General features: G+C 35.0%; 1 protein-coding gene across 3 annotated transcripts in view; it reads left to right on the top strand.

Moving 5' to 3' along the window:
- The window catches only part of CSMD3 (CUB and Sushi multiple domains 3), a 1,218,611-nt gene that overhangs the window by 965,194 nt on the left and 225,595 nt on the right, over positions 1-27,822 (top strand). For all 3 annotated transcript variants that reach the window (XM_055287089.2, XM_055287087.2, XM_055287086.2), the window contains one exon: positions 2,274-2,390. In XM_055287089.2, coding sequence (XP_055143064.1) covers positions 2,274-2,390 — 117 coding nt within the window. The remainder of the gene's footprint in view (positions 1-2,273; positions 2,391-27,822) is intronic.

Below are 27,822 nucleotides of genomic sequence, written 5' to 3'. Positions count from 1 at the left end.
TGATGAGAGGGATGCATCTTTGGTTATTATAATCATGGTCAATTTGTTGTTTTTTCTAGAGAATTCTAATTTTAGTGTGTTTAATTCTAACTATTTATTACCTTTTTATAGAACATTAAAGAAAAAAGGCAGAATATTCGTCATTGAATGCAATACAATGTACTGTTTGTGTTGTGTGTGTGTGTGTGTGTGTTTTAAATATACTATATTGCTGTATTTTAAAACTTTGACCAATAATTAATCACAAATTTTTACTTTTTCAAACTTTCATAACTCTTCTGGAGGTACCTAATTCATCCCTGCATGCAGTGCTCTTTAAAAGGAAAATCAGGCATTAACTTCAATAAATTCCCAGTATAAAACCTACACCTATCTATTTCTAATCTCCTTTTCTTAAGTCACAGAGGTAAGCCACTTCTGATATCTAATGAGAATCACTCCACTTTTGTTCTTGATCTTATTTCTAGGTCAATGCTCCTGATTTTCCTTGTATAATGATTCCTTCCTTCCCTATTAAATCGACAAAGAACACTCATTCAACTATGTATCTCCAAACTACTTTATACATTTCCCTCCCATTTATAGTCATAATTCTTGTTACTTTTGTATTTGTTTATATACCACTTACTCTTCATCCAACTATAATCTAGCCTCCCCCACTTGCCCCCTCCCCACTCTAGTTCAGGGGTTGGCAAACTTCTTTTGTAAAGGACCAGATACTGTTTTGGGCTTCGCTGGCCACATATATCTTTGTTGAATATTCTTCTGTAGTTTTTGTTTTGTTTGTAACTCTTTAAAAATGTGAAAACCTTTATTGGTCCACAAGCTGGATTTGGCCTGCTGGCTATAACTTGCAGAGAGCTGCTCCAGTTGAAACTACTCTATTAATAGCACCAAAAAACCTCTTTTGGTGTTTGAGGGGAATAATAAATTTACTCTGTCCTTCCTGCAAAACTTCAAAGGAAATCAAACCATCAGCTTTAATACTGATGAAATATGAGTGACAGTCACAATAGGCTTCCTACTAGCTGTCTGCAACAGGCACAGCCCTACCCTCAGAAGGTGCCCTAAAATACCTACAGTGTAGAAGAGTACACCAGACAGTGTGCTCTGCAAGAAGGATGGCTCCTAATCTGAAGAAAGGTACAAGTTCGTGTCCAGGACTCACCAATCAGGAAACTCATTCTGATTCCAAGGGTGAAGGAGCAGGGCCAGCTGTCAAGGTGTTAAAAAAAAAAAAAAAAAAAAAATCCCTCTTCATGCAAACTACAGGCCTGGGGCAGAAAAACTCCACTCTTACACTCCAGATTGCCAAGTCAACCCAGACTTCTTTTGCATTTATTAATCACTTTGCAACATTTACCTCTTTGAACACTTGCTTTTCATTGAAACTCTTCTCACTTGACCCCTAGGATAATAATTTCTCTGTAGCTACCCACTCTTTATCTAATTTTAAACCTTTGGTGTTTCCCAGAACCTCCTTTTTGCCAATATTTTCTCATTCTACATACTTTTCAGAGTGATCTTATTCGCTTAAAATATCAGTTACCATCCATATGTTTTCTATACTAAATCTCCGTTTATCTCAGGTCTCTCTTGAGTTGTAAAACTATGAATCCTAATGCATCCCCTACCTTGTGAATAACAGGACCCCCATCCATCTACAGTTTATCAGAAATATTGGTTTCACCCTCATCTTTTTTTTAACATACCACATTGGGCCTGAGGTAGCCAATAAGTCTGCCTCAAGGCACCATCAACAACTTCTGTGATTTCAAAGTAAATTATATATGCCGATATAGATTGATGAGAAAATAGAATACTTAGATGAGTGGGTGAATGTATTTGTACAGCCATCCATGTCTCACACATAATCAGTGTTGAATCTGAGTAGAATTCCAAAGCCTGTCAGCAAGTAAAACAATTTCCTTTGCATATGTATTTTATCATTATTATAAAAAAGATTAATTTCACACTCTTAACACAAATAAAAGCTAGGCCACCATTATTATATTTCTAGATAACACCAATATAACATTATTATATTACATACTTTGTTTCTGAGAACAGTAAATTTGAATACTTAAAAAGTTTTGTTTGTACACTTTTTTATTTTTTAAATATTTAACACTAGAGGATCTTATTAAAAGATGCAAATAAATTGTACACCTTAAATTCCAGTAGCCATGTATTTTTTATATGAAGAAGATAACCATGGTATGAATTTTTTAAAACTTTTTTCTAAAAGTGATATTTTCGCCATTTTTTCCTAGCACCCTGTGGAAGTCGTTCAACAGGTTCAGAAGGCACTGTTCTATCACCAAACTATCCAAAAAATTACAGTGTGGGACATAATTGTGTTTATTCTATAGCAGTTCCAAAGGAGTTTGGTAAGTAAGATTCAACTCATTATGTAGTATTTCATCCAGACATGCTTTATTTTTCACTACATGCTATTCAAAAATTTTAAATGAAAATACCTACTATCCATAAAGTATTTTACTATGCAATTCTTTTTAGATAGTGATTTTGTAATAATACAATTTTGAGGCCATCTTACTCAATCTGAATTTACAGTCAAGTACACAGGTGAACAACAATACAAAAATGAAAACAGGATTGTTTTTAATTTTTAAAAATGAGTATATCAGTAACCTTGCAAGTGCCTTCATATTGGAATTTTATAAAATGGGAAATTACCAGAGCATAAAGCCAAGGCTGCTCTGTAAAATATGTATTAAGTCAAATACTGAACTATTACAATAGTAACAAAAGTATTTACAAAACAATCATATCGATTTTATAGTTTATTAACACATTTCCAGAAAGAAGAGTTTTTGGTTTTAAGCATCTAGTTTCTGGGGCAGCAATAAATATAAAAAGACAGCAAAGGACATTTCAGCTCATCTTGTCAACCTGGCAATCTGTTCTGCATTGGCACTAAGAAGACAATGTGTCCTTTGCTGCCTTCACATCTTTCTGATCACACGTCTTAGAAGTCACTTATCTGGCTTCTAAAGGTTTTGGTTCTGAGATCCAGCTGGATCTAACCCAGATTAAGCTCTGTTCATGGATGGATAGACAAGGGAAATTTAGAGAGCAGTAAAGTGTGAGAGAGAGGCTGAAAGTTCATAGACTTCTAAAATTTAGATTTACAGCATTGTGTTACATAGTAAAGGATTTGTTATAACTATGAGGAATGTCTGGGCCTGGATGACTCAGTATTTCAGCAGAAGGACATGGATTTTATCATTAGAGATAGTTGGATAACATCTTGACTTAACATTTCTGCTGCTGAGATATAAAATAAGCTGATGCTTCCAGTCCAATTTCTTATAACCAGATACTACCTATATATCCTCCTTTTCATCCTTCTGAAACAAGTCCAAGATCTTCAACTTACTTGAGAGCACTGTCATCAGAAATGAAGTACTAAACCTTTTATTTTAACATTGAAATAGAGTGATGATGCCAGCATTAGCAAAGTGTCTGTTTTTGTACTCTACAAAGTATTTCTTTCCCCTAACATATTGATCAGTTGAATCAAAGGTGAGCTCTTTGATAGTGAAGAGAACGACAGTTTAGAAAGAAAAATATCATTCACTTAGTTGTGTTTATTTTTTGCCTTTTGAGTCCTTCCTTTGCTAGAGAGTTTAATGCTCCCCAGATGCAAAAAATGTTACATGGTTGCTGACAGAATCCTAACAATGATTATCCAGAAAACTTCGTGGCTCTCTGAGTCCTCTTCAGAAGCCATTAATTTATCCTATTATACTCTGTTCTTGGGATGCCATGTGGCCAAAGGAATGAGAAAGAGGAAAATTAGCCATTTAGTGTCCTGACAAATAGACATGCTGGTCATCCTGTAGATGTATTACTGTAGCCTATGTGTGCTGAAAAAGAGAAAGAAAAAGTACTAATTGAAATAAAAGTAAATTAACAGATTCCTAAAGAATGAAATCTATAGTTTAGTATGGGTAATATAAGTTGAATTTAATCATCTTAATATAAAAAAACTGCTACGTTGAGCCAATAATAGTTGGTTTTTAAAACTTTTTTAAAATGAATCTTCTTGTTTTTTTGTGGACAAAACAAAATACTTTGATTTATTAGTAAAAAACTAATTTTATTTTACAAATGTTGCATCATTCTTCATTTTAAGTTACATATATATTTAAGCACCTATATTCTAATTACAGCCTTGTCACATGTTAGCTATCTGCCTTTGGACAAGTTACATAATCTCTTTGAGACTGCCTCTTCATTTGTAAATTTGGTATCATTTTGTTTGTAGATTAGAGATGTGAGCAGTAAATAAGAGATATATATATACATGTGAAGTACGTCTAACATGCTTCATGCTTAGTATCATTGGGTTAACAAATGCCAGCTTTCAAGTCAGATTTCTGGGTTCAGGCTCAACTTAACTTACTTGCTATTTTCATTAGACAAGTCACATTGTCAGCCTGAACCTTACACATATCTAAAGTAGCAATGATAAATACCTACCTTATGTGGTTATTTTATAATAATTTGATGTATGTGAGTGATTGGCATAATAACATAGTAAGTCACATGCATACACAAGTACACATATACACATTCTTCTCTATGTTCACATTCATATAAAACATCCCCTATCCCCTCTTCCACCCCAGAAAAAGGTTAAATTAAATGACCTACATTATTGGATTGAACTAAGGTCTTAAAAATAGCATGGTTAAAATAAAACAATTATTTGTGTTATTTAGTTAAAGCATGAAAACAAATATTTTGGGTTTTATATCCCAGTGACTATTCAATCATCTAATGATCCTGTACAATTTTCTGGGAGTAGGATAGTGGAAGTAAACAAATACTGACCCTTGACTTCTTCCTATTACCTTCCTGTACCTCTTTGATGAGAGATGGTCAAGCAGTAGTTACTCGATCTCTACAAATCAGATTTCTATTTTGCTTCTGCTTCCTCTCATTCTCACTTTGCCATAACTTTTTTCTGTTGCCACATTGAGCTATATTTATTACTTTTCAGTATTACTTCATCACATATCATTTCTCACATTTTTTTCTTTTTCTGTCATTTATCCCAAATTATAATCATTCCTTCTATATCTTTTATATGCAGATGCTCTTAGAACATGACTTTTACGTCGTTTAGCACAGGGGTTCCTACCCCCTGCGCCATGGACTGGTACTGGTCCTTGGCCTGTTAAGAACTGGGCCGCACAGCAGGAAGTGAGTGGCAGGTGAGCTATCATTACTGCCTGAGCTCCACCTCCTGTCAGATAAGCTGTGGCGTTAGATTCCCATAGGAGTGCAAACCCTGTTGTGAACTGTACATGTGAGGGATCTAGGTTGTGCACTCCTTATCAGAACCTAACTAATGCCTGATGGTCTGAAGCGGATCATTCTGAAACCATCCCATGGAAAGATTGTCTTTCACAAAACCTGTCCCTCGTGCCAGAAAGGTTGGGAACCACTGATTTAGCACAATGTCTGTCAAATACACTCAGTGCATTCATTGGATTGCATTTTACATAGGGGTTAAGGCTCTAACATCCTTATGTAAAAAGAAAATCACATATAACCAACATTACACATGAAAATAAATTAAATCACCCATGAAAGATCATCTACATGATTTTACATATGCCATATTGTCTCTGAAATAGTCTAACAGAACATTTTTATTCCTTCAAGGTAAGAACAGATGACAGTATTTTCAAATAATTCCACATGAGCTACTTGTGTTTCTTACAGGTCATGTGGTACCAAATTACTTTTTTTTCCTTTTTTTTTTTGCCTGGTGTAGAATTAAATGCCTGTGAGTTATTTTTGCCATTACTTTTAATGGCAAAAACCACAATTACTTTTACACCAACCTAATAAATATGTGCATAATATTACTCCATTTTACTGGTTGATTGAGTAATACTCTTTGTCAGTCAATTGCCATCTTTAGTTTTTATAAATAAGACAAATGTCAATTCATAATGTTTTCATGAGCATCACTGAATTTCATTTGAATTCAGGTATTGGGGTCAGATTTTGGCAATATTCATCCTGCAAGATTCTACTTGTTTTATTATTCTCAGAAAAATAACAGTTCTGGATCAATTGGATAGCATTAATATTTTACTCTCCTTATTCTACATATAAGACTAATACATACGTTTGGCTTTTTGGATTTAAAAAATCCTACTTATCTATCAATAAAATATATTTAATTTTTCTTCATTTTTCAATGTTTAATCACCAGTTGCTTTTTCTTATTGTTTAGTTGCTTAAGACTTTATGAATTATGTTTAAGTGTCAGAAACACGGAAGACCAATTTTATTTTACTTTTCATTTGGTATAGGTAACATGCTTTGGAATGTAATAGAACTGTTAACATTGTCAGAGGGAAAATTTTTTGTTAATATGTATTATACTTATACCTAGAGTATAGGAGTCCAAACAAGATTTCAGAGAGGGAGGAATAAGTAAAATTTGGGAATAAATGTGTAGTTGCTATCTCAACAATCCTGGCTGAGAAGAAACATAAATCTGTAGGATTACAGTCAAAGTAGAGTATAAATCAGCAGATAATGTTTGGTTTTTTTTTATTTTCTCTTACTCCAGCAGATACTGGGGTATTTATTTTAAAGCCCAAAGAGAAAGACACAGTAGAGAAGACAAAGCTGAAGATATGAGGTGGATCAATTGGCAAAAAAAAAAAAAAATACTTTAGGCAATTGGAGGAGATGAAATTTTAAAAACAGACGGAAGACCTCTTTATAATTCAGAAGAAATAATTTGCAATTAGCAACAAAATATCTGGATTAATTTCACATGAAATATTGAAATATTTACATGAAATATTGTTGGAATTATCATTCCTTCCTATTCTCCCACCTCCATCTCTCTTCAATTGTCCTCTTCTTACTTTCTAGGAATTCTCTGTAAAAGAGGATGTGTTCATGTCCTAAGGCTACTATAACAAAGTATCACAGGCTTAGTGGCTTAATTTTATTCTCTCACAGTTCTAGAGGCTGGATGCCTGAAATCAATGTGTCAGTAATGCCACACTTCCACTGTCAGCTCTAGAGAAGCATCCTTCATTGCTTCTTCCTAGTTTCTGGTGACTCCCAGCAAGCCTTGAGGTTCCTGGGCTTATAGCTGATTTACTCCAATCTCTGGCGCCATCTTCACAAGACCGTTTCTCCTATCTGTCTGTTTCTGTGTGTCTGTTTTTTCTTGCTCTTATAATGACACCACCTATTGGATTTAGGGCCCACTCTACCCCAATATGATATCATCTTGATCCTTAACTAATCACATCTACAAAAACCCTGTTTCCAGATATAATGACATTCCAGGCTTCTTGGTGAACATAAATTTTGGGGAACACTATTCAATCCACTATAAAGGGCAAACTATATGTATATACTTTTATGTAGAAAATCTTAATATAAGTTGCTGTATAAAGCATGCATCAGCTGTGTCGACTGCAAACTGACATTCACATTTCTTGGAAAATTCCAACATGTAAAACATCCTGAGAATATCCAGTATAGTCGATGGTGACTTAATTTCATGTTTAGCATTCCAGATAGCTCTGCCTCCCAGAAGACACACCCTGAAGGCATATTCGTTAGTCTACAGAACTTATTCTTTCCCAAGACTAGTTTTCACACTTAGTATGTTCAAAATGGGCATAAAAACCTTACATTTGCCCCAGTAATCTACCTTCTCACCTATCTTTTATTATTGGCACAGTCTGTTGGCTGTATGTTTCAAATTTATGAATCCCTAAATCATCTGAAGTAATTATCAATCTAGTCTACTATGTGCAAATGGCTCACAGAGTTACCAAATCCTTTTGCATATTGCTGTAGGAGAGGCTTTTTAAAAAAGTAGCTGCCACTACCTCGAACTTCTTTTCTACTTTAATGTATTTTGTTTATTTCTTATTCACAACCACTGTCTTTCTTATTTCTCACTGAAGTATTTTTATTCCAGTTAATCTAGAAACATCTTTCCTTAGGATATTACTCACATTCTAAGATTATAATTTTTTAAAAAATATAGCTTTATTATAGTATTATGTTAAAAACAGTGATAAGTAGCAACTATTTCATTAATTCTTATTATATTCACTAAATGTATTTTATTTTGGGCTGATAGACTTAGGTAATTACATAGTGGTTATTAAGTGTGATTTGTTTTTGCAATATCACATCTTTCACATTTCTGCATAAATTGTTAACCTGTAAACAGTAATCTGAGAATTTAGGTCTTCTTGTAATTTGGAAGAAAAAAGTAAAACAATGGATTAAAAATAAGACGCATACATACTATCTCTAAATGTATACATATATGTTTTTCCGTTGGGCTTCTGGACTTTTAAATACATACTAATGTAGTTTTGACTTGGATATGTAAAATTAACTAATTATTCTCATCTTTTATGTTAAAAATAATAGCAGTTCATTTTGTGTATATTTTTCCTTAAAATTCACACATATATTTGACCATTTGCTCTTTGATCTTATGTCTGTGAGGTTTTTTTAATGATTCAGCAACACAGTCTATGTTGTGGTTACCTCTTCTTATGCTTAATTCAATCATTTATTGCCACCAATTTTCTCTATATTTTAGGGACAGTTTGTTTTTAGATTACTTTTGTTTGCTCGTTCAATCAGTAAACCATTTTATTGGCATTTTATTTTCCCCAGTATGAAATTTTCAGTAATGAATGAATACTTAAGAAGATCAATAAAGGCTTTTATATATTTTTTACTTAAAGTATATGACACTTCACTTTTTAACAGTACAATTGCATCAAAACCAATTATTACTCTTTTCTAAATACTGAATTTATCTAACAATGACAAGTATTCACAATATGTGTGTTTATTCAAAACTTGCATTTACTATTTGTCATTACTTTTTAGATTTGGAGCAATCGAAAAGAAAAGGGAATTCTTTTTTTTTTTTTTTTTTTTTTTTGAGATGGTGTCTCCCTCTGCTTCCCAGGCTGCAGTGCAGTGGTGCTATCTCGGCTCACTGCAACCTCTGCCTCCTGGGTTCAAGTGATTCTCTTGCCTCAGCCTCCCAAGTGGCTGGGATTATAAGTGCCCACCACCACATCCAGCTAATTTTTGTATTTTTAGTAGAGATGAGGTTTCATCATGTTGGCCAGGCTGGTCTCAAACTCCTGACCTCAGGTGATCTACTCACCTGGGCCTTCCAACATGCTGGGATTACAGGTGTGAACCGCCACACCTGGCCTCTTTTTTTCTAACTGATGGTTGTTTTAATGTAAATAAGCAGAAATTAGTATGTTATTTGTGTGCCTATAAGAAAGGAAACCCCTATTTTTTTAAGCCTATCATTTTAGAGAAGGGAAATATGATTATCATGTGTGCTTATGATTATATTATTTAATTTGGAGGGTATAATTTATATAATTAGATCTCAAGCCACGGCTTGGCCATTTGGTTGAACATGATCTACCTCCCACCCCACCTGCATTTCAAAGACTGTTGAAAACCCATGGGTAGCTAGGTAAGGCTGTGGGCCACAGTATTCTATCCCATAAAAGGCAAAGGCTGAGAGGCTGTTAAAACAGGCACTAAACAGAACATATGATTCAAATCAGTGATAATAGAATATTTACTATCTGATAATTGGATGGAGTCAGTCATTTCAATAGTATTGATAATGAGGCCTTTAATATGTGAGACGACAGAATAAAAGTTGCAGTAATTCACCACGAGGGGGCGTTAATTTTTTCCAGGCTTAAAAGCAGCTAAAATAGGCTACTAAATGGAGAAATAGTGGGGATAATCACCCCTTCTCTAAATACTTTTTCTATAGTGGGTTTTAATGTTTAAAGGCCCTGTGTTATTTTACACTGGGCTATATTAACTGACTTTTAACTGAAGATAAAAGTCCATAGAGTCCTAATTTGTCAAGTCTATTGTAAGTGCCAAAGACTTTATTTAATTTTACTACCTTTTTGGTCAGAGCTTCTATGACCACTGTGGGATATTTAGGTAAGGCAATAATGCTGATGATTAAAATGAGGCATACTTCTTTGTTCACCATTTTATATTTCATATCTCCTTTAGATTATAGGGTGTGCCTTATTGAAATTTAGTGGGATCCCCAGTAATAACTATCTTAGCCTCTGTATAGATTAAGGTCATGAAGGTTTGCTAAGTGGTGCATCTCAGTAGATGTTGCACTTAATTTAGAACCCATATTGTAGAGACACAAAAACCAATCAGAGACATTTCATATTTTTACTTTATAAGTTTTTGTGTAAATTTTGGGTTTGCAGTTGGGTCAAATTGTGGGTCTTTCTCTTTTAATTTTGTATTTCTTCAACCTGTATGTAGTTTATTGTTGTTTTCATTTTTGCTTTAAGGGTTACTATATGTAACTTCAGAGGAGGGAAGGTCTCCTTACCCTACTTATATTATTAATCATAATTATTTCATAATTAATAAATTTCTTCCTCCAAAGCATCTCAAATTAGTAACTTCAAGGTTAGAAACAATGGTTGCTTTATAAGGTTTAAGAACTCTGGGTTTATTTTAAGTTTTCATCAACTCATTAGTTGTTCCACATAGGTGCCATGTGTTTTCCTCTAAAGCCTGAGGATTAGATTCTTTGTTACAACAGAGACCTGGATAGCAATATCAGCAAAGGCAATTTTTTTTTTTTTTTTTTTTTTTTTGAGACAGAGTCTTGCTCTGTCTCCCAGGCTGAAGTGCAGTGGCAAGATCTCGGGTCACTGCAAGCTCCGCCTCCTGGGTTCATTCCATTCTTCTGCCTCAGCCTCCTGAGTAGCTGGGACTACAGGCGCCTGCCACCACGCCCACCTAATTTTTTTTGTATTTTTAGTAGAGATGAGGTTTCACCGTCAGGATGGTCTCGATCTCCTGACCTCGTGATCTGCCCGCCTCGGCCTCCTAAAGTGCTGGGATTACAGTCGTGAGCCACCTCGCCCAGGCAGCAAAGGCATTTTATAGGGTCTTAGTGAGTCATCTGCTTTTAGGAGTTTAGAACTCAACACACCATGTGGTAGCTCTTCTTTCTGACAATCCACCACCCAATGAGCCCATATATTGCACAGGGTATCAATATTTTCCCTGGGTCTTCTCTAGAAAAGGGGCCAGTGACTGCTTGACACACACAGCCAATAGCCGCAAAGTAAGAGTTGTTTCTCTGAACTTAGCATTAGTCACAGTTTATGCTAGAATCAAGATATGTGATTCATTATAAAGTACACAGATAAGTCCAGGCTACAACATACAACTGAGGGTCACTTTGATGAGGACCCAACCCTTGGTTCTGAATGCCAGTTATTAAAAGATCTGATATAGATTGATTAAATCTGTGATAACTTGGAAAAACTCAGAAAATGCTGCACAAAGCACAGAGCTCTAAGTGCAAGTTTGCCAGCAGACAGCAGAGGCAGTTACCAAGAGAAAACAAGAGAAGAAAGACCTCTAGTGGTTGTAGTCATCACTTAGATATCTTCCTCATTGTATTCATTGTTGTGGTCACTCTGCAGTTGGTTTGGATTTCTTTTTTTTTTTTCTTTTTTTTTTTTTGAGACGGAGTCTCACTCTGTTGCCCAGGCTGGATTGCAGTGGCATGATCTCGGCTCACTGCAACCTCTGCCTCTTGGGTTCAAGTGATTCTCCTGTCTCAGCCTCCTGAGTAGCTGGGATTACAGGCACGTGCCACCACAACCAGCTAATTTTTGTATTTTTAGTAGAGATGAGGTTTTTCCACATTGATCAGGCTAATCTTGAACTCCTGACCTTGTGATCTGCCCACCTTGCCCTCCCAAAATGCTGGGATTACAGGTGGGAGCCACCGCGCCCAGCCCTGGTTTGGATTTCAAGACTGATACCATACAAGCACAAGGAAGTATGAAAAGCCATGTTATTCACAAAATGAGACTTTCTAGGGAGAGCAAGGCAAACTGCCAAGCAGTTTCAAAATGCATGAGAGAGCAGAGAAAGGAGATTGACTGTGGAGTTTTATTGTAATTATGGAGTAGCAGTGGAGTGAGAGTTTCTGTGTGCAGGTGAGTGCTTGCATGATTTAAACTTACCACTGGTGGCAAAGAGGCAGCACTTAGGTGACCTAATCAGCTTGCCCAGATATGAGGCAGAGGGGAAGAAGGAGTGGTGGGGCTTGAAATTTGTCAACAGTTAAACATTAAAAATGATTTTACATGTTTTAATATAAGCTGTAACTTATATATGTTTATCATATATCATATATATGTCATATATATCTTTCTGTTGTTATTATATTATCTTTCCATTTTAAGCAAAATTATTTCCTTTCAACTTGCAAGAATTTCACTGTAATATGCTCTAGAATGGGATTAGCTGAATTTTCAAAATAACCATCAAATAATTGATTAGATTCATATGGTTATCTATTCATGTTCATTGTGTATAAATGCCAATGTTTATGTTTCGTATTTCTGCTGTTGTAAGGCAGTTATAGAAAATAAGTTATGCTTAATAATTCAGAAGAAAGCTGAAAAATATAGTGCAGGAACATGAAGCTAGACATTTTACAACAATTTGTTTAAACAGTGGTTATGACGTTTCAATGTATTAGTACTTTCCCCATTTATGGTTGTTTTTAGTTTTTGCTTCATTTTACCAATATGATAAGTTCCGCAGTTGTCCTGTTAGGCTATTTAATACCAGGTGGCATAAAGCTGCCGAAGATTATTTTGACATGAGGTTCAAAGTCATAAAGTCAATGATGGTAACAATTGTAAACTGATTGAAGAGAAGATTGAGCGGTTACTGCGGAATAGTGGGAAACAAGGTGAACTGGGGATCCAAAGGTCTGGATTGCAGTCATTTGCCTCTAATTGGCCATGTGACTCTGAGCAAATTACTTAAGCTTTCTGGTCCTCATTTTCTTGATGTATAAAATAAAAACTTTTGTCCCCAAGGGACTTCTTAGTTTAAGAAATAGGTGAAATCTACTTTTGAATTTAAAGAGTATGCTACTGGAAGCTAGAGAATTAAAGTATAGGAAAGTTTCACCAAAAATCTGCTTACAGAAGTACATGGATTCATGTAATTTCATTAAATTCCAAAGATAACTATAAATTTAACCTAAATTCTGAATCTTTTATTTTTCTGCAAAAGTAAGGTAAGTTATATAACAATGGCATGCTATGTTCTTCTCTGTTATTTTCTTTCTTCTTTTCTCTTTTTTAATGCATCAGAATATCCATGATGGTCATTTTTAACTTTCTCACTCTTATCATTAAAGTGTAATAAATACCTCCAAGAGAACTTTGCATTTTTCAATTCATTACAAATGCTAGAAAATTGACTTTCTACTTTGTTTCCCTACTGGTATTTAGGTACAGAATAATTTCTTGAATGAGCCTGAATATTCATATAGAAAGTAAACATTTCTTGCAAAGTTTCACTATAAAATTGTCGGTCTTCTCTTTAAGACGTTGATATGGGAAAATATTTGAAATAATAAAAAGAAAAAAGTTATACATATATTAATATAGATGCATTACTTTTTCTGGAAAACTTTTTATGGAGAAGTCATTACATGCAGTCTTTTTAAGTATTTCATTATTCTGTCGTGCAGAATCACATTTGTAATATTTCATACCATGACAGATTAAAGCTAGAAGATAAATGATTTATAAAAGCACACAGCATGCCACAGGCGGAGTCTTTTGTAAACAAGGAATGGTCATCATTTTTGACACTATCTCACTGATGTTTTAGGATAGTATAATGATCTCTAATTGTTTAACACTGCAATGCAGTGCTGATTTTAATTAAAATACACGTTTGGTGTTTTTTCTGTTTTGGTGACTTATATGATTTAATTACCTACTTTAGACTTAACAAAGGCTAACATTTGCATTTTGAAATAATGTATTTGAAAACTCAATAAATTATATTTCAAATAGGTTAGAAGATTGATAGTGCTTATTTTGTGCTTGGTATACAGACACATGGTGCACATCACACACTAAAAATCTGTGATTCCAGTCTCTGAGTTACAGGGATTTGAATAGTATTCTCTTATAGCTTATGTAAACCCTTAACATTTCAACCTAGTGGCTTTTGCTGAGAAGCGGAAACTCGAACAGAGATATAACTGGAATATTTTCCAAATTCACTGAAGCTGTGTTTTATACTAAAATACCAGACTAACTATCAAAGTTTCATCTATTATACTGCTTATTGTAGCAATATTTTATATAACAAATGTTTTTCAATCTTCTATAATATTTATTTTATTGTAACAGAGTTTGCCCATTAAAATTCAAATTAAAATGTTTCATTCAATGTAGATAACATAAATGAGATCAATATCTGGACAGAGATAATATGGGATGGTGGGTGCAGTGGTGAAATAAAATCCATGCCTTCTTGAAGGTAGTTTAATTCTATAACATTTAAAACACAGTATGGACTAAATAAAACTCAGCTGTAGATTGAATTTGATTTTCAATCTAGTATGTTTGCTGTTCTTAGTGTAGGGGTATGGAAACTTCATGCTGCTTTCTCTTTTACTTAACCCCTTTGCTTCTCCTTACTATCTCTAAATTTGTAGAAATATGCTATAAATAATTCTAACCTCATTGTAGGTAAAGATCTATTGCTTGTAAGTGGCAATTATTAGCTAATTTGCTGAATTATTTATTTAAATTGTGTGTATACACCCAGCCTTGAGCTAGAATCTGAATGTTCAGGTTATGTAAACAATGGTTCCTGCCCTCTAGGAGATCACAGGAAAAGGAATTAGAAAATTAAACAGTGTATTCAGGAAGAATGTGGAAACTGCTATAAACTATGATGTGGGAAACTACAGTGTGTAAGCATGCTATGGGTAAACAGAGGAGGAACACCTAAGGCAGGCTAGTGGCTGATTTGAGAAATGGGGATAACTGTGACAGAAACATTTATCTGATGAGATGGCACATGACCTAAGTCTTAATGAATGTGTAATTGTTAGCTGGAGAAGGACATTCCAGCCAAAAAGAACAACACAAGGAAAGATGTAGAGATATGGCATATGTTTTCTGAAAGGGACTATATATTTTTATCTCTAGTTGAAGAGCAAAGTACTAGTCAGGAACTAATACGCTTGAAACTGGTAAAGAAGGCAGAGACCAGATTATGAAGTGCCTTGTATGCCATGTTAAATCAATTCAGCAAATGCTTATTGCGTTCTCACTTTGCTTTAGAGAACTATTTGCTAGGCTGAGGCTACTTAATGCCCAATGAAATAGGAATGCTTAATTGTTCTTGTTAGTATATTGTCTAATTGAGTAGTCAGATAACCCAGGGATGATATTCACCTGGTACTTATGGGTACAACAATTTTCAGTTGTTAGAATTTTGAAACATTTACATGTACTGACAAATAGCCACTTCTCCAATCTCTAAAATTGCTCCATAATTCTCTGGCCACTGCCCCAGCCTAGTAACACTTTTAACTCTTCTGTACCCGTGTCATACTGATTAAATATTTTGAGAATTACCTTGTAAACATAATTGAATAACCCCCCCACACACACACACAACACACACACAATTATGAGCGCAAATTTGGCTAGTGAGCATGAAGGGTGAGGGAAAAAAAACAAAGTGTAATGAGAAAGAATAACAGGAGGATCAAATTTAGATTAGGGAGATGAGTGAAGACTGCAGTATGCTGAAAATCGAAGGATGAGAAGGAGGTTGAAATGTATCTCCTGTACCATAGTAACTAATTAAGCTATTTTGCAGGGGATTAACAAAGCCCGTTGGACATTTTAGTTAATATTATTTGTGGCAGGGAGAGAGTGGTTGTTTCAGAGGTATGGGTGAGAAACAATGAGGGGATTAATTTAGGCAGTGGAGAAGGGAGGAAACATTCATTGTAGAAGATAGTAGGGATGAGTGAGATCTGTGTATGTGTCTGAGTATGTGTGTATGTCAATATTCTAGTGTAATTCATGGTCTCTAATGATGGCAGTAGACACATGAGTAGAAAGGAGCAAGTGATATTACAAAGACCATGAGAACTGCTGTCAAAGCCCTTCCTGATGTCAGGACTTGAGATACGAATTCAGTGTCCAGTCACCAGCTTTGCAGTTTCAGAAATTCAGTGTTGTCAGCTACCTCAGAAAGTATTCACACTTCAGGAGACAGGTTCACATTGTTTTCCACTCATCAAACCCAAAGGGACTGATTTATAAATCACAATACCAATTTCCAACTTTTTTGTGAGAGAATATCTGGCAAGCTTGGCAGTCTTGGCCTTTTGCCTAGAACCCTTCATGTTGGTGGAAATAACTACTCCTTGGACAAAAGCATATAATTATTTTAAAAATTATAGTCACAAGTTTATTGACATTTAAGGATATCAGGAAGTAGTGTGAGGTACTAATGAAAAGTTTATATCAAACTACTACAGCTGGAAGAAATGTTCTTCTCTACTCTAGAGACATTTCTTTATTTAGAATTCACTAAAACAACTTTACCGAAGATTTTGGGAGGGTAAACTAACATAGCGGGGTGAGAGGACAGGGACATAAAGTCCAGCAAAATTTGGAAACACGGGGTTTAAAAAATTTGAAAGATTTTAGGCTTATTTTCTCTAAGGATGCTAAGTGTCTTTAATAAACCAATATGGATATTTTCTCTCTCTCTCTCTCTCTCTCTCTCTCTGTGTGTGGGGGGGGGTGTGAGTGTGTGTGTGTGTGTATGTATTTGAAGGGGACTCTCTTTACAAAGTTGTAGCTCAATGAAAATATTGCGCTAATGTGTCATCTCTTTGTGATCAAAGATTGTATTTTTTTATTATTGAAAAAATAAAAGAGCTTGACAATTTTTTGCACATTAAAACGAATCTCAATATGTATTTACTGAAAATGCAAACAATTGAATTAATCAATGAATTAAGTAATCCTTTATCCTGGGTGAGGAGGACATTTTCTATATTTTTTACAGATACTTATTTACCATATTTATTTACCAAGGTATTAGCTTAATCATTAACCAAATGTTTGCTTAGTTGATCACTCCTCCATTCTTGGAAAAAATCTGGGTAAGCATCAGTCTTGACACAGTCCTAAGCATTTAGACATTCATATGCAGCTGGGAGAAGCTAGTCCAGGGGTTATCTTACAGCCAAGATAAGGAGTATGGAGCCACAAACTCTGGACTGACACTTGGAGATTAGAAAGGAATGAGGAGGCCTAAATGCTTCATTTTAACCTCTTCCCAGTTCCTCTTCACCTATTCCCTGCTCCTAAATTCCTTAGCTTTACTCTGGCCTGGCATTCTCTACATTTTAGACATTTAGATAAAACTCTGGATAAGATGAGAAATTACATTTCTTGAACATTTAAATTTGTGATATGAGAATTGTATGATTTCATATAAGAGCTTTAAAAGACATTTCTCCATAGAATTAACTGAAATATCAGTCTGCAGGAAATATGGGTCACAGAGCATGCTGTAGGATTCTAGTAGCATTATACCTTTTAAGAATTCAGTTTAGACTGTAAATTCTCAATAAAATTGTACAGGCTTACTATTTCTGAACAATCCAGTTCTCTGACTCACCTGTGAATTCTCTTCACTCCATTCCCCTTGCAGCGAAACTTCTATCTAGGGTGTTGGTGGTACAAAATAAATAGGGCAGAGGAAAAACTCCATCTGACTAGCCAAGCATATGTCCAATTATTTTCAATATTAATGCCCACACCTCCCCTTTGAAGCTTGAATTTGACTGTGTCTTCTCTTCTGTTACTTCTAAAATGAGATAGGTGCGCTAGAATTAGATTCCTATCCGAAGAAGGATGCAAAGTCCAAGGTTCTGTGGGTAGAGGGAGAAAACATTAAAGAATACCACATAATATTATCTCATGACATATAAATAAGTTTTGTAAAAGAGATTTATATTTGAATTTTAATTTGGCCTATAATTTCTCAGGAACACATCCATTTTATAATTTATATTTGACTGATAAGTTAATGTTTGTATTCTTTATCTTTAATAGCTCTTTTGGGTTTCTTTGCATCATGTTTGAGTTTGTAATCATATTTCATGAGGGTTTGTGTCTAGGCATGTTTGTTCAAACCTAAAACATGTACCCTACAGTAAAAGGACAAAATTTACAGCTATATAATCTAGCTTTCAGTATTAGTTATATACCTTATGTGTAATCTCATGTAAGTTATTTATTCTTTCTGACATCTCATCTATAAAAAAGAGATAATTATATCTGTCCCACCCTAAACCATAACATTTTTATAAGTATCAACAAGAAATGTAATAGTTATAGCTTTTTAATATTTTGTTTTCTTGTTGGTTAATTTTAAGAAATATGACATTTTAGAAATATGATTTTAAGTATATTTTGTACTACTAAACAGGTATCCTTTCTATTTATTTTCTTTAGATAATAAGCTTCCCCTCTCTTCAGAAAGCACATTTATGTTTTCTTAATAGTATTTCATAGAACTATTTATTTCTACTCAGTGCTTATTGCAGTTAATTAATGAAACCTGAGCTCCACAAACTGCTGCTACTAAGTTTCCTGTCTGGTGATTGCCCTTCACACCTATTTGCTAAATTCTAAAACTTACCAAGTTATCTCCCTTCATTTTTGCTGATTTCTGCTATAATTTTCTGTGGATTTCCTGTTTGAAAAATGAGGTCCACATTCATAGTTCTTACCTACGTATAAAGCATATAATTAGATATTTTCTTTCAGTTCTCTACCACTCATTTCTCTTCTATAATATTTCAAACATAATCCTTTTCCACATTTTTTTCCGGCTTCCAAATTTTGTTTTACATTTACTGAGGAAATTATATGTTGTCTGGATGTACTTCCAAATGATTCCAGTGTAGAACTCAGGTGGTCAGAGTATAGGGCTAGTGTGGTTTTTATGAATAAATCTAGACCGTTGATGAATAAAAAAATAAATTTTCCTGTGTTAATTTTTTAATCAGCTGAACTTTTACCAGCATTTTCAAACATATGAGACAAAAAATAACTATAAAATTTATGCCTTCCGTTTTTTTTTAAACCCCAACTTGCATCATCTACAGTTGATTGAGGAATTGCCATGAGACAGTTTTCCCACTGAGGCAACATGCTGCGTAATCTAAGAGCTATGTGAAGCTATGTGAAACTCAGCAAGTCACTTGGTATCTTTGGGTCTGTTTCCTCATCTGTAAAATGAGCACGTTAAAAAAAAAATGCTAGGAAAATCTTTCACTGTAAATTTCCCTGACGTAGGCATTGATTATGCTTTGATCTATTTATTTATTTATTTTTATAATTTCAACTCTTATTTTAGATTTGGGACTACATGTGCAGATTTGTTACATGAGTATATTAAGTATGACACTGAGGCTTGGGGTACAAATAACCCTGTCAGCCAGGTACTGAACATAATACCCAATAGGTAGTTTTTCAGCTCTGGCTTCTCTTCCTCTTTGTTCCCATCCTTCTGTCCATGTGTACCCACTGCTTAGCTCCAATTTAGAAGTGAGAATATGTGGTATTTGGTTTTCTCCTCCTACATTAAATTGCTTAGGATAACGGCCTACAGCTACATCTATGTTGCTTCAAAGGACATGATTTCCTTCTTTTTATGGCTGCATAGTATTACATGATGTGTAAGTAATACATTTTCTTTATTTGGTCCACCATTGATGGCCGCCTAAGTTATTCCATGTCTTTGCTGTTGTGAATAGTGCTGGGATGAACATGAATGCATATGCCTTTTTGGTAGAACAATTTATTTTCCTTTGGGTATATACCCAGTAATGGGATTCCTGGGTCAAATGGTAGTTGTGTTTATTGTTTGTTTGTTTTTTTGTTTGTTTGTTTTTGTTTTGTACAGGGTCTCACTCTGTCACCCAGGCTGGAGTGCAGTGGTGTGAATACTGATCACTGTAGCCTCGACCTCCTTGACTCAAGTCATTTTCCCACTTCAGCCTCCTGAGTAGCTGAGACCACAGTCGTGGTCTTTTTAAATATTTTGTAGAGACACAGTCACTACAAAAAATGCTGAGTTCAATTTTTTAGATTTTTTCGTAGAGACAGGGTCTCATCATGTTGCCCAGGTTAGTCTCAAATTCCTAGGCTCAAGCAATCCTCCTGCCTTGGCCTCCCAAAGTGCTGAAATTACAGGAATGAGCCACTGTGCCTGTCTAGGTAGTTTTAAGTTCTTTGGAAAATCTCCAAACTGTTTTCCATAGTGGCTGACCTAATTTACATTCCCACCAACTGTATATAGGTGTTCCGTTTTCTCAACAGCCTCATCGACATCTGTTATTTTTTGACTTTTTAATAATAACCATTGTGACTAATGTGAGATGGTATATCATTATAGTTTGGATTTGCATTTCCCTGATGACTAGTGGTGTTGAGCATTTTAAAAATATTTTGAGAAATGCCTGTTCATGTTATTTGCCCACTTTTTAGTGGAGTTATTGGTCTTTTATTTGTTGCATTATTTAATTTCCTTATAGATTATGAGTGTTAGATCTTTGCTGAATGCACGGTTTGTGAATATTTTCTCCCATTCTTTAGGTTGTCTGTGTACTCTGTTGATTGTTTGTTTATTGTCTGTTTTCTGTGCAGAAGCTCTTTAGTTTAATTACGTCTTACTTGTCAATTTTTGTTTCTGTTGCAACTGCTTTTGAGGACTTTGTCATAAATTATTTGCCAAGGCTGATGTCCAGAATGGTATTTCCTACATTTTCTTTTAGGATTTGTATAGTTTGACATCTTATATTTAAATCTTTAATCCATCTTGAGTGAATTTTTATATATGGTCAAAGGCAGGAGACCAATTTTATTCTTGTTCATATGGCTAGCCAGTTATCCCAGCACCAATTATTGATTAGAGAATTATTTTCCCATTGATTATTATTGTTGACTTTGGTTGTAGACGTACAGCTTTATTTCTGGGTTTTCTATTCTGCTCCATTGGTCTATGTGTCTGTTTTTGTACCAGTACCATGCTGTTTTGGTTACCGTAGCCTTATAGGAGAGTTTGAAGTCGGGTAATGTGATGACTCTGGCTTTGTTGTTTTTTGCTTAGGATTGCTCTGGCTATTCATGCTCATTTTTTGTTTCATATGAATTTTAGAATATTTTTTCTAATTCTGTGAAAAATGACATTGGTACTTTTATGGGAATAGTGTTCAATTTGTAGATTGCTTTTGGCAATATGACCGTTTTAACAATATTGACCCTTCCAGTCTATGAGCATGGAATATTTTTCCATTTGTTTGTGTCATCTGTGACTTATTTCAGCACTATTTTGTAGTTCTCCTTGTGGAGATCTTTCACCCCCTTAGTGAGATTATTTCTAGGTAGGTATTTTATTTGTTTTGTGGCTATTGTAAATGTGATTTCATTCTTGGTTTGGCTCTCGGATTGAACATTATTGGTGTATAGGAATGCTACAGATTTTTGTACATTGATTTTGTATCCTGAGACTTTACTGAAGTCATTTATCAGGTCTAGGTACGTTTTGGCAGAGTCCTTGGTGTTTTGTAGGTATATAATCATGTTATTGGCAAAGAGAGATAATTTGACTTCTTTTCCTACTTGGATTCCTTTTATTTCTTTATCTTGCCTGATTGCTCTGACTGGGACTTTCAGAACTGTGTTGGGTAGGAATGGTGAGAATAAGCATACTTTTGACCTATGGATTGTATTCTGTTTCTCTTGACTAATCTGGAGGTTAGTAGAGGTGGATTTTCATCCCAGTTCTGCCATTTACTTACTGGTAACTTTGATAAAGTTACTTGTTCAGGTTTTTTCATTTGAGGAAATAATTGTCCAGCCTCTTGACTTTTTACCAAGAGTCAGGAATCTGATGAGATATAATTTATTTAAAGCATTGAGCACAGTACACGCCATTTGCAAAACGCTCAATTAATTTTAACCAGTATTTGCAATAACATCATTTAGGCCATTGCTTTTCTCTTAACTGTAGTTGATTTGTTTTGTGGTTCTTTTCAGTGTATTTCATAGAACAGAGTTCAGAAAACAGTTCAGAATTCTACAAAATATTTCAGGAAGATTTTTATAATTTGCAGAGAAGGATGGAGTGTAGGTTAGCTGTGTTAGAATGTGTAGGTTAGCTGTTTGAGTGCTCAAGTCAGTAATTAAAGAAAAAAATGTATTATTTAAATAAGCAACAGATAAGCGATGTAATCAAATAATCCATTGCTATGTGAAAACTCTGAAAACCTGTTATAGAGTTAAATTGTCATTGAAAATTCCTTAAAAATGCAATAAAATATTGTCTATTCACCAGTAGGTAGGTACTTCTACATCTTTGAAAAGGAAGTTACATCTCTTAGATTAAATAGTCATTTCCCTGTTTTTAAAAGAAATCTTAAAGAAACTCAGTCACAGAACTTTACTAGCCTAGAACACCTGGTTTCATTTTTGTCTACTCTAATTGTTTTAATCAACATGTACACATTTTCAGAAATAATGTAAACTAGATATAAAAAGTTACTATTGTTTTTACATCAATTATTTTATTATTCAATTAGGGATCCTCGTATTTTCAGGACACTGTGTGTTGATGTGATGTACACAGTTTAAGTGTGTCCCCACCAACAGCATCATATAAACTAGAATCCAGTACTGAAGAATAAAATATGTTTCAAAAACTCCAAAGATAGGTTTGTTTTATAACTATTCTGATTATTTATATTCAAGGTCAATTTTGTAGTTTGCTAAGATTTAAACTATATAACATAAGGAAGTCTGAGATAGGTTGTATAACCTCACTTTCCTCCTACCTGGGAATCTTGAAGGCTTTATGGCAGTATGGTCTGGCAGATTGTGTATAAACAGATTATAAATCACAGCTGGGGAGAATTTCGTCACTGGTTCAGTGGTGGAAATGTAAACCAAATGAACAGATGTTATGGGTAATGTTAGTATCTAAGCAAAACAATAAATTATCTCAATCTTTGTTTTAAAAAAATCTAAATAGTAAACATCTTTACACAAAATGAAATAAAACACCATTAAATCTATGTTTAAACATCTTTGGGGCCAGGCGCGGTGGCTCATGCCTGTAATCCCAGCATTTTGGGAGGCCGAGGAGGGCAGATCACCTGAGGTCAGGAGTTCGAGACCAGCCTGACCAATGTGGAGAAAACCCGTCTCTACTAAATATACAAAATTAGCCGAGCGTGGTGGCACAGCTTGTAATCCCAGGTACTTGGGAGGCTGAGGCAGGAGAGTTGCTTGAACCCGGGAGGCGGAGGTTGCAGTGAGCCGAGATGGCGCCATTGCACTCCACCCTGGGCAACAACAGCAAAACTCTGTCTCAAAAAAAAAAAAAAAAGAGAAGATTATTTGTACTTATAATTGTTAATTTTGTTTATTAACAATATTAAAAGACCATATAATCAGACTCAAAAAAGAAAGTACATGTAAAAAAAACCTTTACTTTTATATCATATTGAACGCATTTTAAAACCTTCAGGAATAATGCTCTATTATTTTTTCTTTTTTTCATTTCATGTTTCCATGATGCTTCTGTAATCTTTTAAAAACATGTGCCATTTCCTCTTATTTTAGATATTTTTATGTGTGTTCTAAAAAATGCAAAGAATTCACTTTTTAAAAGTCATTTATAACTTCACTATCCAGAGATAACTACTGTTAACCTTTATGCTTTTTCTCTCTGGTATTTTGTATTTAATTGTAATGAAATAGCAAATATAGAATATCCATCATTTCTATTTAAATTTGTAGCTGTCTGTATTTTAAGTATTTTTGTTTGCCATCAAATATTTTTCATCATCATGATTTTTAATAGCTCCATAATATTTCTTTCATCATATATTTGTACCAATGTTTATTTAACCATTTCTATAATGCTAGACATTCAAGTTGCTTCCCTTTTGCAAATATCATTGTAATAAATATGTTTATATATGTATTTGATGGCATCTCTGATTTGTTTCTAGACTAGATTCCTATAAGAGGAATTTCCAGATAAGAGGGCATGCACATTTTTGAAACTCTTGATACATATTTTAAAAATACTTTCCAGAGTGGTCTAGCCAATTTCCAATCTCAAGAAAGTGTAAGAAATTGACCAGATTATTGACTCCAACTGATCCCTTGAAACAAAGCTATGGCATTTAGATAGAAGCTGAAGGGCAGTCTGCTATAAATTCAAAAGCACTTCGTACAATTAAATTTTTGAGAAAAAAGACATTCCGGCCGGGCGCAGTGGCTCAAGCCTGTAATCCCAGCACTTTGGGAGGCCGAGTCGGGCGGATCACAAGGTCAGGAGATCGAGACCATCCTGGCTAACACGGTGAAACCCCGCCTCTACTAAAAATACAAAAAATTAGCCGGGCATGGTGGCGGGCGCCTGTAGTCCCAGGCTACAGGCTGAGGCAGGAGAATGGCGTGAACCAGGGAGGTGGAGCTTGCAGTGAGCTGAGATCACGCCACTGCACTCCAGCCTGGGGGACAGAGAAAGACTCCGTCTCAAAAAAAAAAAAAAAAAAAAAGACATTCCATAGGAGCCTCATGGGTTGCTCATACCTGGATAAACTCACCAAGGTCACACTTTAGCTTTGCGTTTTCTGATGTAAGGTTTGTACTGGTCTTTAGGGACTCAAACTCTCCAACCACCCTTACAAGATACTGATGTATGAATCAGATGACATGTTGTTAATTTACACACTACATGTGCCAAATAGGTCATAATACTAATTTTAGCAAGCAAATGCATTCTCTTTTTGACTGGAAAGTCTTCTTAGAAAACTAACGTCTGAAGATTACTTTTTAGTGGAGAATCAATATATAAAATAATTCAAATAATAATAATGTTACATTTTCAAAGTATGGCAATCTAAAACATATTTTTTGCTATAGATTATATTCTCACATTGCTTGAACAAAAGTAATTGCTCTTTGAGTTTCATTTTCTCCACTGTAAACTGGGTTATCACCTTCACTTATGGCATCTTAGTTTGGGTGTTGATCAATTTGTAAGACTACAGTTCATATTATGCCAATTTTTGTTCGGTTGGCATTTTGAAATAATTACTTCTCATCAATAACATTATAAAACAGATTATAGCTTGGTGTTTTTGACCATCTGAACTTCTTTATTAATTTTTTTTTCTCATCAGCATTTCATGCCAGAAGTGAAATTTTTAAAACCCCTATTTTCTGGTGGATCAAACTATTTGTGATATACATCATTCTGTATATTAATTACAATGTAAAAAAATGCAATTAGTTGCGCATTTCACTTTTCAGAAATCATATTAACTTTGATAATGTGGTTATTAAATTTATACACAGCCTACTTGGAAAATGTGACTTCCAATCTCAAGTATGACATTGGACAAGTCTCCTAAACTCTCTATGCCTCAAATTCCTCATTTGTAAGATGAAGTGAATAATCTTATAGACTTATTGAGAGGGTTGTCAATATAAATAATTATACACAAATGCCCAGAATGTAGGAAATATTCAATAATTCTTAACTATGATCAGTTTTATTACTGCATAATAGAAATGATTGGCCAGGCACGGTGGTTCATGCCTGTAATCCCAGAAATTTGGGAGACCGAGGCAGGTGGATCACCTGAGGTCAGGAGTTTGAGACCAGCCTGGCCAACATGGCAAAGATCCATCTCTACTAAAAATATGAAAAATTAGCCAGGAGTGGTGGCGGGTGCCTGTAAGCCCAGCTACTCGGGAGGCTGAGGCAGGAGAATCACTTGAGCCCAGGAGGTGGAGGTTGCAGTGAGCCGAGATCACGCCACTGCACTCCAGCCTGTAAGCAAATGGTACATCTGTAGAACATTCCTATTAGAACTTTAGAACAAAACAATGATGACCGAGCACTATTATTTAATCTTATACTAAAATACCATAAGATATGAGACAGGTGTGTGAATATTGAAAGAAAGTAGCAAAATATTGTACATGATATGATTGCACTTTAGAAAATCCAAAGGAATAAAATCGGGATTTGCAAAGGGCACAGGCGTCAGGTGATTCTCTATCCACAGATAAAACCATAGCACTCAGCGCATATTCTCTGTCTCTGCACTCAGCTTTTCTTGGGGTTAGCTTCATCATCAGGCTCCTGTCAATGCTCCTCACCCTGCCCCCAACCTCACTCCCAGACACCACAACTCAGTGCTCTTCTATTTTGGCAGTAAAATGGTGTTGATGCTAGACCTCATGAATTTATACCACACCATTAGAAGAGCAAGGGTTGCTTCTAGTTTTGTTTTGTTTTGTTTTAAACACAAAAACAAAATAGATCTTTTTTCCTTTCTCATGAATTACCTCAAAATATTTCCTGTGCTAAGATTGGGTTACATTTTAATCATCCTTGAACTGCCTTCTAAAGCTAGTGAATGGGGAATATTGATTCACTTAAGCCAATTCAGGTTACTGCTGGCTTGGATATAGAACCATTCTCACCCAAATCGTGTAGATTGAGAATGAGGTTTGTAATGCAAACAAACAAACAACAAAACAAAGTACCCTTTGTTTTGAGAGTACCCTTTAATTGAAGAAATATAATTGGATCTAGAGCAGCAAACAAAACAACATGTATCCACTCCATGTATAGATTCCACATCTCAAGATCCCTTTCAGTTCCTATCAAAGAACAGCTTGAATATCCACCCTCAACTTTCTAGCACTTCGGTCTGTTTTGAAGAGAGGTAAAGGATTAACCTGAATTCCTTCCTGTCTCCCAGTGTAATGCTGTAAAAAACCAATTAATCCCAGAACTCCAGTAGAGGTTTTTTGTTTGTTTGTTTTTTGTTTTTTTTTAATAGATTGTACCCCCAAAGTATTTGACTCATATGGATTGTTTCTTAGGGCTGGTGTAGCAAATTACCACAAATTGGGCAATTTAACACAGAAATGTAATCTCTCACAGTTTTGGAGGCTGAAAGTTCAAAGTCAATGTATCATCAGGACCATGCTCCCTCTGAAGGCTGCAGAGAAGAATCTGTTTCTTGTCTCTTCCTAGTTTCTGGTGCTTGCTGGCTGTCCTTAGCATTCTTTAGCTTGTAGCTGTATCACTTTAATTACTGCCTTTGTTTTCACATGAACATCTTTCCTCTGTTGTATGTGTGTACGTGTGCAAATCTTCCTTTCCTTATAAAGACACCAGCCATTGGATTTAGGGCTCACCCTGCTATGAGTGTGAATTGTGTCCACCCAGTTTCATATGTGGAAGCTCTAATAGCCCATGGAACTGTGTTAGAGATAGGGCCTTTAAGGAGGTGATTAAGGTTTAATGAGGCCATAAAGGTGGGGCCCTGATCCAATAGATCTGGTGCTCTTATGAAAAGAGAAAGAGGCATCAATGTTCTCTCTCTACTATGTGAGGACACAGCAAGAAGGCAGTAGTCTTAACAAGCTGGGAAGAAAGCCCTTATGAGAGCCTAGCCATGCTTGCCCCCGATCTCAGATGTTTAGCGTCCAAAACTGTGTGGAAAGATTGATGCTGTTTGAACAACCCAGTCTATGGCATTTTGTATGGCAGCCTGAGCTAACTAATACACAGCCTGGTCTAGTATGACCTCATCTAAACTTGATTACATTTGTAAAAATCCTATTTCCAAATAAGATTACATACACAGGTATGCTGGGTGGGACTTCAACTTACATTTTGGGGGATACAATTCACTCCAGAACATTATATTATTTTTTAAATCTTTCTAAGAAATTTGTGTTATGACAATATGTTTCTGTTAAAAAA

Source organism: Symphalangus syndactylus, chromosome 7 (genome assembly GCF_028878055.3).
Source record: "Symphalangus syndactylus isolate Jambi chromosome 7, NHGRI_mSymSyn1-v2.1_pri, whole genome shotgun sequence".
Lineage (NCBI taxonomy): Eukaryota > Metazoa > Chordata > Mammalia > Primates > Hylobatidae > Symphalangus > Symphalangus syndactylus.
This window is presented reverse-complemented; position numbering and strand designations above follow the sequence as displayed.